At 37.8% G+C, this 13900-nt stretch overlaps 1 protein-coding gene across 1 annotated transcript in view; it reads left to right on the forward strand.

Annotated features, from left to right (window-relative positions):
• Positions 1 to 13900, forward strand: part of DYM (dymeclin) — a 346418-nt gene that overhangs the window by 153248 nt on the left and 179270 nt on the right. Inside the window, exons 12-13 of the mRNA XM_055324208.1 lie at positions 9466 to 9579; positions 10554 to 10648. Coding sequence (XP_055180183.1) covers positions 9466 to 9579; positions 10554 to 10648 — 209 coding nt within the window. The remainder of the gene's footprint in view (positions 1 to 9465; positions 9580 to 10553; positions 10649 to 13900) is intronic.

Here is a 13900-nt window from a genome sequence, read left to right on the forward strand (position 1 = left end):
AGCTGATTTTTACCTATGGATTCTTATGAAAACTAAAGGAAGAAATAACACTGATTGTATATAAGCTCATCTAGAGAGTAGTAAAAAAGGGAAGTCTTTGCAATTCATTTTATGAGGCCAGTATACTCTTTATGCCAAAAATCCCGAAATTTGATAAAGGAAAATTACAGGTAGATTTTTAATTCAGAGGCAAAAATTTAGTAAGTGGCACAAATGTAATTATAAACCTTGTAAATCTAATATTGTAGAATGAAATAAAGCAAGGAGTAAAAAGAATATTTTTATGTAAGTAACAATATTCCAGAAATGCGAGGATGGTTTAATATTAGAAAATATCTGGATGCCTGGGTCTTTCAGTGGTTGAGTGTCTGCCTTTGGCTCAAGTCATGATCTCAGGGTCCTGGGATTGAGTCCCGTATCAGGCTCCCTGCAGGGACCCTGCTTCTCCCTCTGTCTGTGTCTCTGCCTCCCTCTGTGTGTCTCTCGTGAATAAATAAAAACTTTTTTTTTTTAAAGAAAGTTCCTTAAAACTATATTAGAAAATCTCTTAATGTAATTTATTAACTTAAGAGAGAAAACTCATACAGTCATCTCAATAGGTACAGAAAAAGGATTTGATAAAATTCAACACCTATTCATGATAAACAAAATTCTCAACAAAATAAAGGTAGAAAAGAAACTCCTTGTCTTAACAGTTTCTCCCAAAACCTACAGTTAAAAGCATTATACTTGATTGGAGAATTTTAGAACTATTTTCTTGAAAGCCAAAATGAAGAGGATGCTCTGTATTACTACTCCTCTTCAGCACTTTATCAGAAGTCTAAGCAGGTCATTTAAACTTGAAAAGAGAGGAAATCTAAATGTCCATATTTATAGATGTTTTGATTGACTACATAGGAAATTCAAAATAACTCTAATATTAGAACTCTTAGGAAAGTTGAACAAATCTTCTGAATCCAAGATCCATATACAAAACAAGTATAATTTCTACACACCAGTAACAAGACATTTCAAAAATATGATCTAGAGGGGTGCCTGGGTGGCTCAGTCAGTTAAGTGTCCTACTCTTTATTTTGGCTCAAGTTGTGATCTCAGGGTTGTGAGATCGAGCCCCTTGTCCAGGTCCATGCTAAGCAGGGAGTCTCCTTGAGATGCTCTCCCTGTGTGCTCTTCTCTCCTGTCTCTCTCAAAAAATAAATAAATCTTCAAAAATGTGATCTAGAAATACTCTTTATAATGGCAGTAAAACTGCAATGAATTTGGGAATCAGTGTAAGAGAGGAAGTGTAAACGTTTTATGACAAAAAATACTTAAAGATATTAAATGTGACTTAATAAATGGAAAGAGACACCATGTTCATGGATAGGAAGACTCCGTGACAGAGTTCTTAATTTTGCTTTCAAATTAATCACTATGTTCAGTGCATTCTTGATCAAAAATCTCAACAGTTTTCTTGTGAGAGTTGCAGTTGACCCTAGAGAAACATAGGTTTGAACTATGTGGGTTTACTGAAACATGGATGTTTTCAGTAAATACCAACTGTGATTGTATCTTCTTTTCCTTAGTGGGCTTATCATTAAGTATATTTTTCAGGAGTCAAAAGTTTGACTTTTGGATGGATTTTTGACTGTGTAGTGGGGGTGGGTACCCCTATAACTTCCACATTGTTCAAGTCTCAACTGCAATCCCTGAAATCATACTGAATAAATATATAAACCATGACTTAAAATGTTAACAAATTTGACTACATTAAAATGAAAAATTTTCATGATTAATAAAGGTGGAAACAAGCCATAGGCAGGAAGATGAATTAGCAGAATCAGTTAGAAAAATAAAGTATTCAAGAGAAAAATGGGCAAAGTAACAGAAAAAGAAAATACAAAACCTGAATGACCAAGCATTTTTTTTTTAAACATTTTATTCATTTATTCATGAGAGACACACAGAGAGAGGCAGAGACACAGGCAGAGGGAGAAGCAGGCTCCCTGCAGGGAGCCCAATGTGGAACTTAATCACTGGACTCTAGGATCACACGCTGAGCTGGAGGCAGACACTCAACCACTGAGCCACCCACGTGTCCCACCAGCAAGCATTTTTAAAGGATGTTCAACTGATGATTTGTCAGGATCATGCTAATTAAAATAACTGCAATATTTTGCACTCATCAGTTTGGCAGGAATTCTAAGCTCTGTAAAGAATTCGTAAGGATCCAGAGAAAGAGGGCTCTCGTATACTGTATAAATGAGCAGAACTACTTTTGAGAGGAATCTGGCCTTTTACATTCCTTAAATAACCTGCAGAAGTAAATATTCTACCTCCCAGCAATTCCATTTCCTGCTTTGTATCCTAAGAACTTTTTCAAAGATTCACAAAAGCATATTTGAAAGAATGTTCGCTATAGCATTGTTGGTAGTATTAAGAATTGCAAACCGCTGATTCCATAAATGAACTACTGTAGAACAGCTAGAATGGATGAAAGAGCTGTGTGAATTGATAATAAATCTCAAAAATCTGCATGGTAATGAAGCATCAAATTCCGGCTGCCAGAGGTTAGAGAATAGGGTCAGCGAGGGGTGGCTAGAGGGCTTTAGGACTTCAGAAGCAAGATATTAACATTTGATAAAATGGTGATGGATACAGTGGTGTTCTTCATTCCAGGCTACTCAACTTCCATGAACTTCCTGTGATGACAGAAACCTGTAACTGTGCTGTCTGAGGTGGTAGCACTTGTAATATAGCCAGTGTGACCGAGGAATTGAATTTATAATTTTATTAAAAATTAATTTTAACTTAAATACTGGCTTTGCGGCTTGTGCTACTGTGATGAACACTGTTGTTCTGTGCTTTTTAGTTTAATAGTGACCCAAACCTACACTTATTTTAAAAAAGAACTATTCAGTGACCTTGCAGTTTTGTTTTCTAGCAAACTCTTGGAGATTTGCTTATGAAGTCATTAAGTATTAAAAACTGGGTGGCTTCAGCAATCAGACAACAAAAAGAAATAAAAGGCATTCAAATTGGCAGAGAAGTCAAACTCTCCCTCTTTGCACATGACATGATACTGTACCTAGAAAACCTAAAAGACTCCATCCCAAGATTGCTAGAACTCATCCAGCAATTCAGCAATGTGGCAGGATACAAAATCAGTGCCCAGAAATCAGTGGCATTTCTATACACTAACAAGGAGACTGAAGAAAGAGAAATTAAGGAGTCAATCCCATTTACAATTGCACCCAAAAGCATGAGATACCTAGGAATAAACCTATCCAAAGAGGTAAAGGATCTATACTGTAAAAGCTATAGAACACTTCTGAAAGAAATTGAGGAAGACACAAAGAGATGGAAAAATATTCCATGCTCATGAATTGGAAGAATTAATATTGTGAAAATGTCACTGCTACCCAGGGCAACTTACACGTTCAGTGCAATTCCTATCAAAATACCATGGACTTTCTTCATAGAGTTGGAACAAATCATCTTAAGATTTGTATGGAACCAGAAAAAGACCCCGAAAAGCCAGGGGAATATTGAAAAAACCAAAGCTGGGGCCATCACAATGCCGGATTTCAAGTTGTACTACAAAGCTGTGATCATCAAGACAGTGTGGTACTGGCACAAAAACAGACACATAGATCAATAGAACAGAATAGAGAACCCAGAAGTGGACCCTCAACTTTATGATCAACCAATATTCGATAAAGGAGGAAAGACGATCCACTGGAAGAAAGACAGTCTCTTCAATAAATGGTGCTGGGAAAATTGGACATCCACATGCAGAAGAATGAAACTAGACCATTCTCTTACACCAGACACAAAGAGAAACTCAAAATGGATGAAAGCTCTAAATGTGAGACAAGAATCCATCAAAATCCTAGAGGAGAACACAGGCAACACCCTTTTTGAACTTGGCCACAGCAGCTTCTTGCAAGATACAGCTATGAAGGCAAGGGAAACAAAAGCAAAAATGAACTGTTGGGACTTAATCAAGATAAAAAGCTTCTGCACAGCAAAAGAAACAGTCAACAAAACTAAAAGACAACCTAGAGAATGGAAGAAGATATCTGCAAATGACCTCTCAGATAAAGGGCTGATATTCAAGATCTATAAAGAACTTCTTAAACTCAACAGCACAGAAACAAACAATCCAATCATGAAACGGTCAGAAGACATGAACAGAGATTTCACCAAAGAAGACATAGACATGGCCAACAAGCGCATGAGAAAATGCTCCGCATCACTGGCCATTAGGGAAATACAAACCAAAACCACAATGAGATCCCACCTCACACCAGTGAGAATGGGGAAAATTAACAAGACAGGAAACAACAAATGTTGGAGAGGATGTGGAGAAAGGGGAACCCTCCTGCACTGTTGGTGGGAATGTGAACTGGTGCGGCCACTGCTGGGGATTTACCCCAAAGATACAGATGCAGTGAAAAGCCGAGACACCTGCACCCCAATGTTCATAGCAGCAATGTCCACAATAGCCAAACTGTGGAAGGAGCCGCGGTGTCCATTGAAAGATGAATGGATAAAGCAGATGTGGTCTATATGTATAATGGAATATTACTCAGCCATCAGAAAGGATGAATACCCACCATTTGCTTCGACATGGATAGAACTGGAGGGTATGATGCTGAGTGAAGTAAGTCAATCGGAGGACAAACATATGGTTTCACTCATATGGGGAATATAAGAAACAGTGAACGGGATTAAAGGGAAAGAAGAGAAAATGAGTGGGAAATATCAGAGAGGGTGACAAAAGACGAGAGACTCCTAACTCTGGGAAACGAACAAGGAGTAGTAGAAGGGGAGGTGGGTGGGCTGATGGGGTGACTGGGTGACCAGGCACTGAAGGGGGGGCACTTGATGGAATGAGCACTGGTGTTATACTATATGTTAGCAAATAGAACTGCAATAAAAAAAATATACATATAAAAAAACTGGGTGGCTTAAAACGGGTATTTTACAGATTATTTCTCTTTTTAAAATTTATATGATTTCCTTCCTGACTTTAGATAATTAATGTTCAGAGTATGAAAGTATGGAGAGTATGGAATCCCTGGTTTCTGAGTTTGATATAGTGAGATTTTGGGTAGTAAAGGTAAGAATCCATATTGTAACATTGTTCTTACTAGAGGAAAAACTGGAAATAATCCCAATTTCCGTTAGAAGAGTATACCCAAGAAAACATGCACTAGTTAGTGCTTAGATGGAATGAAGTAGAGGTGATATTCAGATATTTAACTAGTATAGTACCAAAATCAGCCAGTGAGAATGGGTATCAACCATGGTCCCTTTATTGTCTGCTGAACATTAATTGCTGAACCCCCAGGAGGTTCTGGGGGAGTGGCTTGGGGCATCAGCTATTTATTAACTACCATAGAAGTATTCACTTTAGGAAATGATTAGTACTATCAGAATTTGACAGATGTGATAAATATTAATTTTCTTATATGCGTCACCATATGGGTGTTACAAGAATAAATTGAGTGGAAAAAAATAAGATGCAAACAAATACCTGTGGTGTACTAGTTTCTAGGGCTGCCGTAACTACTGCAAACTGGGTGGCTAAAAAACAGAAATTTATTATCACAGTTCTGGTGGTTAGAAGTTCAAAAGCAACGTATCAGTGGGGCCATTCTCTCTCTGAAAGACCTAGAGGATAGATCTTTCCTCCTCTTAGTTTCTGGTCGCCAGTCCTTGGGGTCCTTGGCTTGCAGCTTCTGTGTGTCTGTTGTGTCATGGTCTCTCATGTGAGTGTCTCTTTCTGTGTCCCTTCTCCTCCTCTTCTTGGGACACCAATCATTGGATTTAGGGTCCATCCTAACCCAGTATGATCTCATCTTGGTTATATTAAGACCCTGTTTTCAAATAAGAAACGCTCACAGGTTTTGGGTGACGTGAAGTTTGGGGGGATACTATTTAACCCCAGACACTATGGTACTCTTTATAAGCTAGCAAATACATAAAGGAACCCTGGGTTTTGAGGGAGGTTTTTATGTATACATATAAAACATTTGAAAGAGACTGGAAAGATACCTGCCAACCTCAAGATAGTGGTTGATTAGTGGTTGATATTATACTCTTTGGGGGAATAAAATAGGATTTATATGTTAAAAAAATAAAATACTAACAGTTAATGTTAGTTGTAGGAGAATAGAGGTTAATTATTCATTGCCTTTCTATACACACTTGGTTTTGTAAAGAATTGATTGCATGGTATCTTACTGTACTCTAGCATATAAACCTTTGTAAGAAATCTATTCAATAAAACCAAATCTATATAGTAGGAAAACGCTCAGGAAAAGACCTAGAACAAGTAATTCTCATGTACTTTTTGAGATCCTTAAGGTATTTCCTTCTGCATATTGTTTGAGTTAATGACCATGAAATGATGAATATATGTATTGTACGATCAGGATACCAGTCTGTGACTGTTAAACTGTATGTCTGAATGTTGAATACAAGAGATGGGGAATTGTTTTTGTAAGAACTAGTTAAATAAGTCAACAGCTACAGCTATGTTACCAAGAAAATTTTTTGTATGTTGCCCATTATGCATTAATGGCCTATGGGAAGCTGTGTGCACTCTGTAGCTAGTTATTTATAATTTTTCTTAAGTATACCCAGAATTTCTAAACAATGACACATTTTTCACAGGAGGAAAGTTTTTTGTAAACACTAAATTGGATTTCTAATTTTTATAGTAACATTGTAAATTTACTATGTGGATACTAAATATTTGTTGGATGTTAAATGAATAAGACTTCTTTTATTCAAAATACTTCTTCCATCCAGTTATATAATTGACACACAGAAGCAGACATTAAGAACTAATGACCTCTGTTTCAAATAAGGATGGCCTATGATAATTTATTTCTAAATAAAGGAGCCGAGAGAGGAGAAACTGAACTATACTCAAATGTGTGACCTTTAAAAAGACAGACACCTCTCACTAGTAAAGTTACCTAATGACTATCCTGTGTCAGTGTTCACTTGGAGACTTAAGAGCATTAGTTCTAAAACTTTTTGGTCTTTTACACTAAAAATAATCAAGGACACCAGATAACTTTTTTATATAGGTCATAATTCTATATATTTACCATATTAGAAATTAAAACTGAGATATTTGAAAAATAAATTTGGTCATTTGAAATAATAGTTACTATAATAAACCCAGTACATGTTAGCATCAGTAATAGATTTTTATGAGAAGTAACTTTTCCCAAACAAAAATTTAGCAAGAAGAATGGCATTTACAGTTTTTCAAATCTCTTTTAATTAATTGCCTTAACAGAAGACTGCTAGATTCTCGTGTCTGTATCTGTATTAAACTTGTTGCCCTATCAGCCATGTTATGTAGCACCTGACAAATGCAACTATATACTCAGGAGACAATGAGAGTGGAAAGTAATGTTTTGGTGTTATCGTGAAAATAGGTTTGACCATGAGAATTCTCCACAAGTGTGCCTGGGACCCCTAGAGGTTCCCAGGACCACATTTTGAGAACTGGTACCTTAGAGGGTAAGTCAGAGGGACTGAGCACTTTACTGTTCCTTTATAAAGGTTCAAGTGACAAAACTCATTTTTCAAAGTCTTTCAACTATTATTATACACATAGGTTATCTCTTCTACTTGATGATGGCCATCCTTAGTCATGATATAGGGGAATGCTCACACTTTGACATTTTTTACCTTACAAGCAATATTCAGCTCCAATGTATTGGACATTTGCAGTGTGCCAGCCTCCGAGTGCAGACTGCAGAATAGGTGAGGGTTGGGTGATTTGTAATGGGGGGTACTGGGTGACATGGTACTCTTGCCGGAGAGTTGAACTGAGTGAAAATCTGTTATGGGGCACTCATCTGCACTTGCATGAAGTTGAACACAGCATCCCTTTACTTTTTTATTCTTCTGGTCTGTTTCTGTACCCCCTTTCTCAATTCTATTATTTGGACTTTTTCCAGGGGCAGATTTACCAGAAAAATATTTATTTTAATGATTTTTGAGAAGAACTGCAGTACATCCATATTACTTAGACTTAATTTTATTTTTCTGATTTCATGGACTATAATTGCAGTTTGTTGTTGCTTTGGGATTTTATTTGGTAGTCCTTATTGTCCTTCTCTTGAATTCCTTTAGCTGTCATTTTATGTTGTAATGGTGGAGAGGATGGGCAGCTAAGTACTAACGTGTGGTAGCTTGTTTTTTCTCTCAGAAATGGTGCATGAGTGGTTCATGTTAACTCTTTGGGTACTTAAAAGCTCTGTTTGTATACTTAGGTGGTAGTTTCTCTAGGTATAGAATTCTAGAATCATAATCCATTCCTTAAAAATTTACAGATACTGTTCTGTTGTTAAGCAGATGTGTAGTGTTTAAGATGAGAAATCTAATGTTTGCTTATCTTACTTTTGGTGATAACCTGTTTCTTCTCTTTGGGAGGCAGTAAGATTTTATTGTATACTATAAATTCAGAAGTCTTGCTAGAGTCAGTTTTACATTTTTTTTTCTATATTTCTCAGAATTTTGAAAGGTTTTCTTCTCAACAAAACTTTCTCCTGTTACTAATTTTTCTGTTTTTCTTCTAGTCTGTATCTTTTTTTTTTTTAATTTTTATTTATTTATTTATTTATGATAGGCACACAGTGAGAGAGAGAGAGGCAGAGACACAGGCAGAGGGAGAAGCAGGCTCCATGCACCGGGAGCCCGACATGGGATTCGATCCCGGGTCTCCAGGATCGCGCCCTGGGCCAAAGGCAGGCGCCAAACCACTGCGCCACCCAGGGGTCCCTGAAGCTTTTATTAAGTAGACATTAGGTCTCCACTTTGCTCTCAACTTTGTTTGGCTTTCACTGCTGTTGTCTGAGAGAACTTTTCAGTTTAGCCTTTCAAATCACAGATGTGCACTGCTCAGCTTCTCTCTTTGATGTCCCAGTTAACCTGTCGACCGTGGAACTGCACCTCTTACGCTAGAAAACACTTCTTGCTTCCTGAGGCCTGGAGATGAGCGCCAAAGCTGCCTACAGTTAATAGCCATAGCAGAACGTGACCCAGGTCTTCTGGATCTTGGCTTATTTGCATTCTAGGCTTTTCCTGAACACGAGTATGAAGGTTTTCTGTGGTTGTTGGGACAGCTCTACTTTTCAAGAAACTCCTCATTTTTTCTGTTTTCATTTTTTTCCTGTTTTTTCTCTCTTGCCTTTGTGCCATCTGTCTTTCCAAATATATCTCCTGTTTGTGTACTAATTTTCCAAATCTGTTTTCTTTTCTATTTAAGAAGGAAGAAGTGAACACCTCAGTACAGCTTTGCTCTCTTGAACTGAAAGTCTCACAATTCACTTTTATATAGTGTTTAACTCTCCTTCAGAGCAAAGCCATGGCTCATCAGAAATTGTAGATGTGGATCATCCTTTTTTCCTATAAAGCAGTCATATTTACCTAAACTTTTCTTCCCCATTACAGATATTGAAAAATATTACTTGGTATTCAGAACGGGTTTTAACTGAAATTTCACTGGGGAGTCTTCTGATACTAGTTGTAATTAGAACCATTCAGTACAACATGACAAGGACAAGAGTAAGTATTCCATATAGCTATTTTTTTTCATCTTAATGCATATAGTATAATTAGGCCTGTAGTTTAAACCAATCTTGCTATTTAGAGTGCTAACATTTTTATGAAATATAATCCAAAAATAACATTTCATAAAATCACTGAAATACATGATCCTAAAGTAATGTATAGAGTGTCTGTTTCTTAATATTTAGTAGATTGTACGGATTAGAAATATTTTATATGAAACAAAATGGATGGTGGGATGTTCTTTGATAAAAGATATCTGTCTGTACTAGACCAATAAAACTGACTTACCCTTAAAATCAGTAACAACGAAGTGTATGAAGAGATGAGCACAAGATGAGAAATATGAATTAAAATGGAAAAGAAAAGTAGATAGAATACTTTAAAGGGTACAAGAAAAATTTCAGCTGGATTATGTTTGCAGTGTCTGGGAGCAGATTTCACTTCCACTGATAGAGAAGCAATATAGAGAATTCATGGCTCAGGGAAATGGTCATGTTTACTACACTGGTTTTCAATTATTTCTCTCAGTGAGGCTAACATGGATACATCCCATAACCTTTTATCTGAAACTCTAGGAGTCAGATGTGTTTAAGAGTGGAGAATTTTTTTATTTTAGAAAGATAATTATAGTACACATGCTATATTCTCTGCAACCTTGAGGTTCTGGAGTAGCCTTCTGTAATTAAGCCATAATATTTCTGCAGTGAAATAGTTCAATATCCCCCAGAATGGGGATAATGAAGACCATAAAGAGCAGCAGAATCTTTTGTTATCAGATGTTGCTTTCAAATGTGTGGTGAAAAAACTGACCTTTCAATGCCTTGTGGATTTTAGAATTAGAGAAAAGGGCTTGTGGACCTGAACTTGCTAAAATCAGTGACTGTTGAGTTTACATTTGCTTCCTGTTAAGCCTGCTTCAGATGTAGAGAAGACTTGATGTCTGTTTTCAACCTTCTCTTTTCTTGCAGGACAAGTACCTTCACACCAACTGCCTGGCTGCTCTCGCAAACATGTCGGCACAGTTCCGTTCTCTCCACCAGTATGCCGCCCAGAGGATCATCAGGTAAATAGGAGCTTTAAGAGAAATCCTGCGTCCTGCCCTTTGGTTGACCCAGAGCAAGAGGCCCTGTGCTGGTGGTCCCTTTATACTGTTAGCCGCAAGGAATGTAAGATTTTCCTTCTTAATAGTTCTCCCCTTCTTGAAAATGCCTTGTCCTGCTTTGTTTCCAACCCAACTTCTTGATCAGTGTTAATTGTATTCACTTTTCCGTCTTTTTATAACATTTAATTTCAAGCCTTGTGTGTCAGCTTCCTACAGAGAAGCAGATTTCTTAATGGCACAAACTGAATTTTCACAGATTTGCAGAGCGTTTTGCAGAGCGTCACATTACACTTTAAGGGAGGGTAGCAGTGCTTGTTTTAGAGAATTTTAATAGCAGTTTACTGTTAGTTATTTTCCGATTACTGTCGCGACAAACTACTCCAAATCAGTGTCTTAAAAGAATGCAGATTTATTGTACAGTCTGTATATGAAAAGTTCAGCACGGGCTCCAGTCCAGACGCAGTGGGGCTGCATTCCTTTCTGGAGCCTCTAGAGAATCCTTTCCTTCCTTTTCTAGTTGCTCGCAGCTGCAGCCTTTCTGGGCTCGTGGCCCCTTCCTTTCCTTGTCAGAGCCAGCTGTGGGAAGTTGTGGGTCGTCCTCACATCTCCTCCGACCCCCTCTTCTGGTCCCTCTTCTACTTTGTGGGTCACTGTGATTGCCGTGACCCTCTCCGGGTAACCCAGGCTCATCTCCCCATCTTCAGGCTCATGGTCGAATCACAGCCGCAGAGTCCTTTTTTGCTGTGTAGGGCAAAACAGCCATGGGGTTGCGAGGTTGGGAGGTGGATCGCTTTGGGGGTAACCATTATTCTGCCTGCCACAACATCACCAGAAGCTCCTTCCCATCTCTTCTCCACCGTTTGCCAAAGTACACTCTTTAAGGGTAGGAAAGCTAATTAACAAATGTGAATGAATATCATTTGCAGATTTTTTTTTTGTCTTTGTTCTAATACATGTGGATACTTTTGGGTCTTTAGATAGAATGCTCGAGATGATCACAGTGGCTCTCAAGCAGAACATCTGTTATGTAAGTCAGTGAAGTCAAATTGTTTCTTTTGGGTCTTGTTTTTGGGGCAGTGCAGTTCTGATCATTCGGTCTTATGTTGCAGTCATTGGTGGTGATCGCAAGTTCTCAGCACTTTAAAACTCTGATCTCACCTTCCATCCATTGGTTTTTGTTTTTGTTTTTAAGATTTATTTATTTACCCCTGAGAGACACAGGCAGAGGGAGAAGCAGGCTGCCTGCGGGGAGCCCGATGTTGGACTCTATCCCAGGACCTGTGATCACATCCTGAGCCGAAGGCAGATGCTCGCTCCACTGCTGAGCTACCTGGGCGTCCCCCCTCCATTGGTTAGAGATACTTATTGATCTGGCCTCATTTTTAACAGTCACCCAGCATTAAGTTATGTTCTTGGTCTCTATATTTATCCTCAGAATTTAATGGAGAATATTTCCAATGACTCACTGTTTAATTTAGGTCTGGTTTTAATGCATTATGATGTATTATTTTTGAGAGTTGTACTTGAGTGATTGTTTGAATGACTGTACTAATACTAGCTTGGTGACATAAAGCACACATAGCATCTCCTACCTCAGATTTTCCAGGTGTTCTCAAGTCTTTAGTTTCTAAATATTAATTTTTGTTACTATGCTGCAGTTAGAGATTTAGTGAGAGAGATTTAAGGATACTGTGCTGCTCTGAGATCTATCTTTGTGTGTATTGGAGCTTCATAATGGTTTGATGACGGTTGCAGCACAGGATTCATTTTCCTCAATGGATACACCAACACTTGGCCTGTTCAGTATGAAATGGCAAATGAACAGGTTTACAATTTAAGTTCTGATAACATGTGTCAAGCATGATGAAATAAACATTTTCTAGGTGTAAGAGTTGGAAAAGCAAATAAAGCAATTCCTAGTTTTCTATCTATGATGAGTAAAGCAGAAAATCAATTGTATTCAGAGAAATAAGAAACAGATTTTGGATTTTGGATTTGGGAATATTTAGATCAAGTTTGTCATCAGGAATACTGCTTCACTTTATTTTAATGGAGTTTTATTTAGCATTGTATTAGTAAGGAAATGTGTGACACGTGCAAGGTACATCCAAGTTGTAAAAATTCCTGCCCTCAAGTAGCTTCTGCTTCGGCAGCTGAGCTAAATAAGGGCAGACATGTATACAGCAGAATGTGGTATTAGAATGAGAGAAGAATTCCTTGGCTGAGGGTGGGTGGGTGGTTCAGAGAATTGATGAGATCACATCTTACTTGAGAAATCAGGCAAGGTGAGTAGAGAGATAGCTCTAGAGATTGGCTTCATGAGGAAAAGTACTAACCACAACAAAACAGAACAGGAGGTAGTGTGATAAAGGGCATTATATTTAGAAAACAACCAGTCCCACTCAACTGGCCTGTTGTGGACCCGAATAGAGATTAGAGGAGAAAAGCCTGGAAGAATCAGCTGAAGAAGGAGATGGGGCCACCCTGTGGAATGTGCTTAACAATGAGATGCAGTTTAGAATAATGGAAGGAATTGAGAGAAAAGGTCTGATGTTCAGTAACATAAAAGAAACTATAAAGGGGTGCCTGAGTGGCTCAGCGGTTGGGTGTCTACCTTTGGCTCAGAGAGTGACCCTGGGGTCCTGGGATTGAGTCCTGCATCGGGCTCCCTGTATGGAGCCTGCTTCTCCCTCTGCCTGTGTCTCTGCCTCTCTCTCTGTGTCTCTCAGGAATAAAGAAATAAAATCTTTTTTTAAAAAAAAGGAAAGAAACTGTATGAATGAGTTGTAAATGGATTTTATGTTTTAATTATGTATTCATTCATTCATTCATTCATTCATTCATCTTAACAAGATCCAAAGTCTCCATCTTAACGAGATCCCCAAATGATTTGTTTGCACGCTTAAAGTTTGGAAAGCATTTAAAGTTCAGACCTGGAAATCAAGATTTATTCCTGTAGAAAACACTTGCTTTGAATTGGAAATGGGGACCAACTTTTTTTTTTTTTTATCTTGAGGAAAGTCATTTTCCACTAAATATTTGTGTTTAGGGTATAGAGTTGTAAAGTATGATAAGGAATGCCCAACAAAAACTGTTTAGATACACAGATTTATTATAGCAGTACAACTCAAGATTCACCAGATGCTCCAGTAACTGCTTCAAGTGAGAAGTAATCAGTTTCATGTACACATTTTCTAAATCCTGCTTTAGGAA

The sequence above is a fragment of the Nyctereutes procyonoides genome, unplaced genomic scaffold (assembly GCF_905146905.1).
Source record: "Nyctereutes procyonoides isolate TBG_1078 unplaced genomic scaffold, NYPRO_anot_genome, whole genome shotgun sequence".
NCBI lineage: Eukaryota > Metazoa > Chordata > Mammalia > Carnivora > Canidae > Nyctereutes > Nyctereutes procyonoides.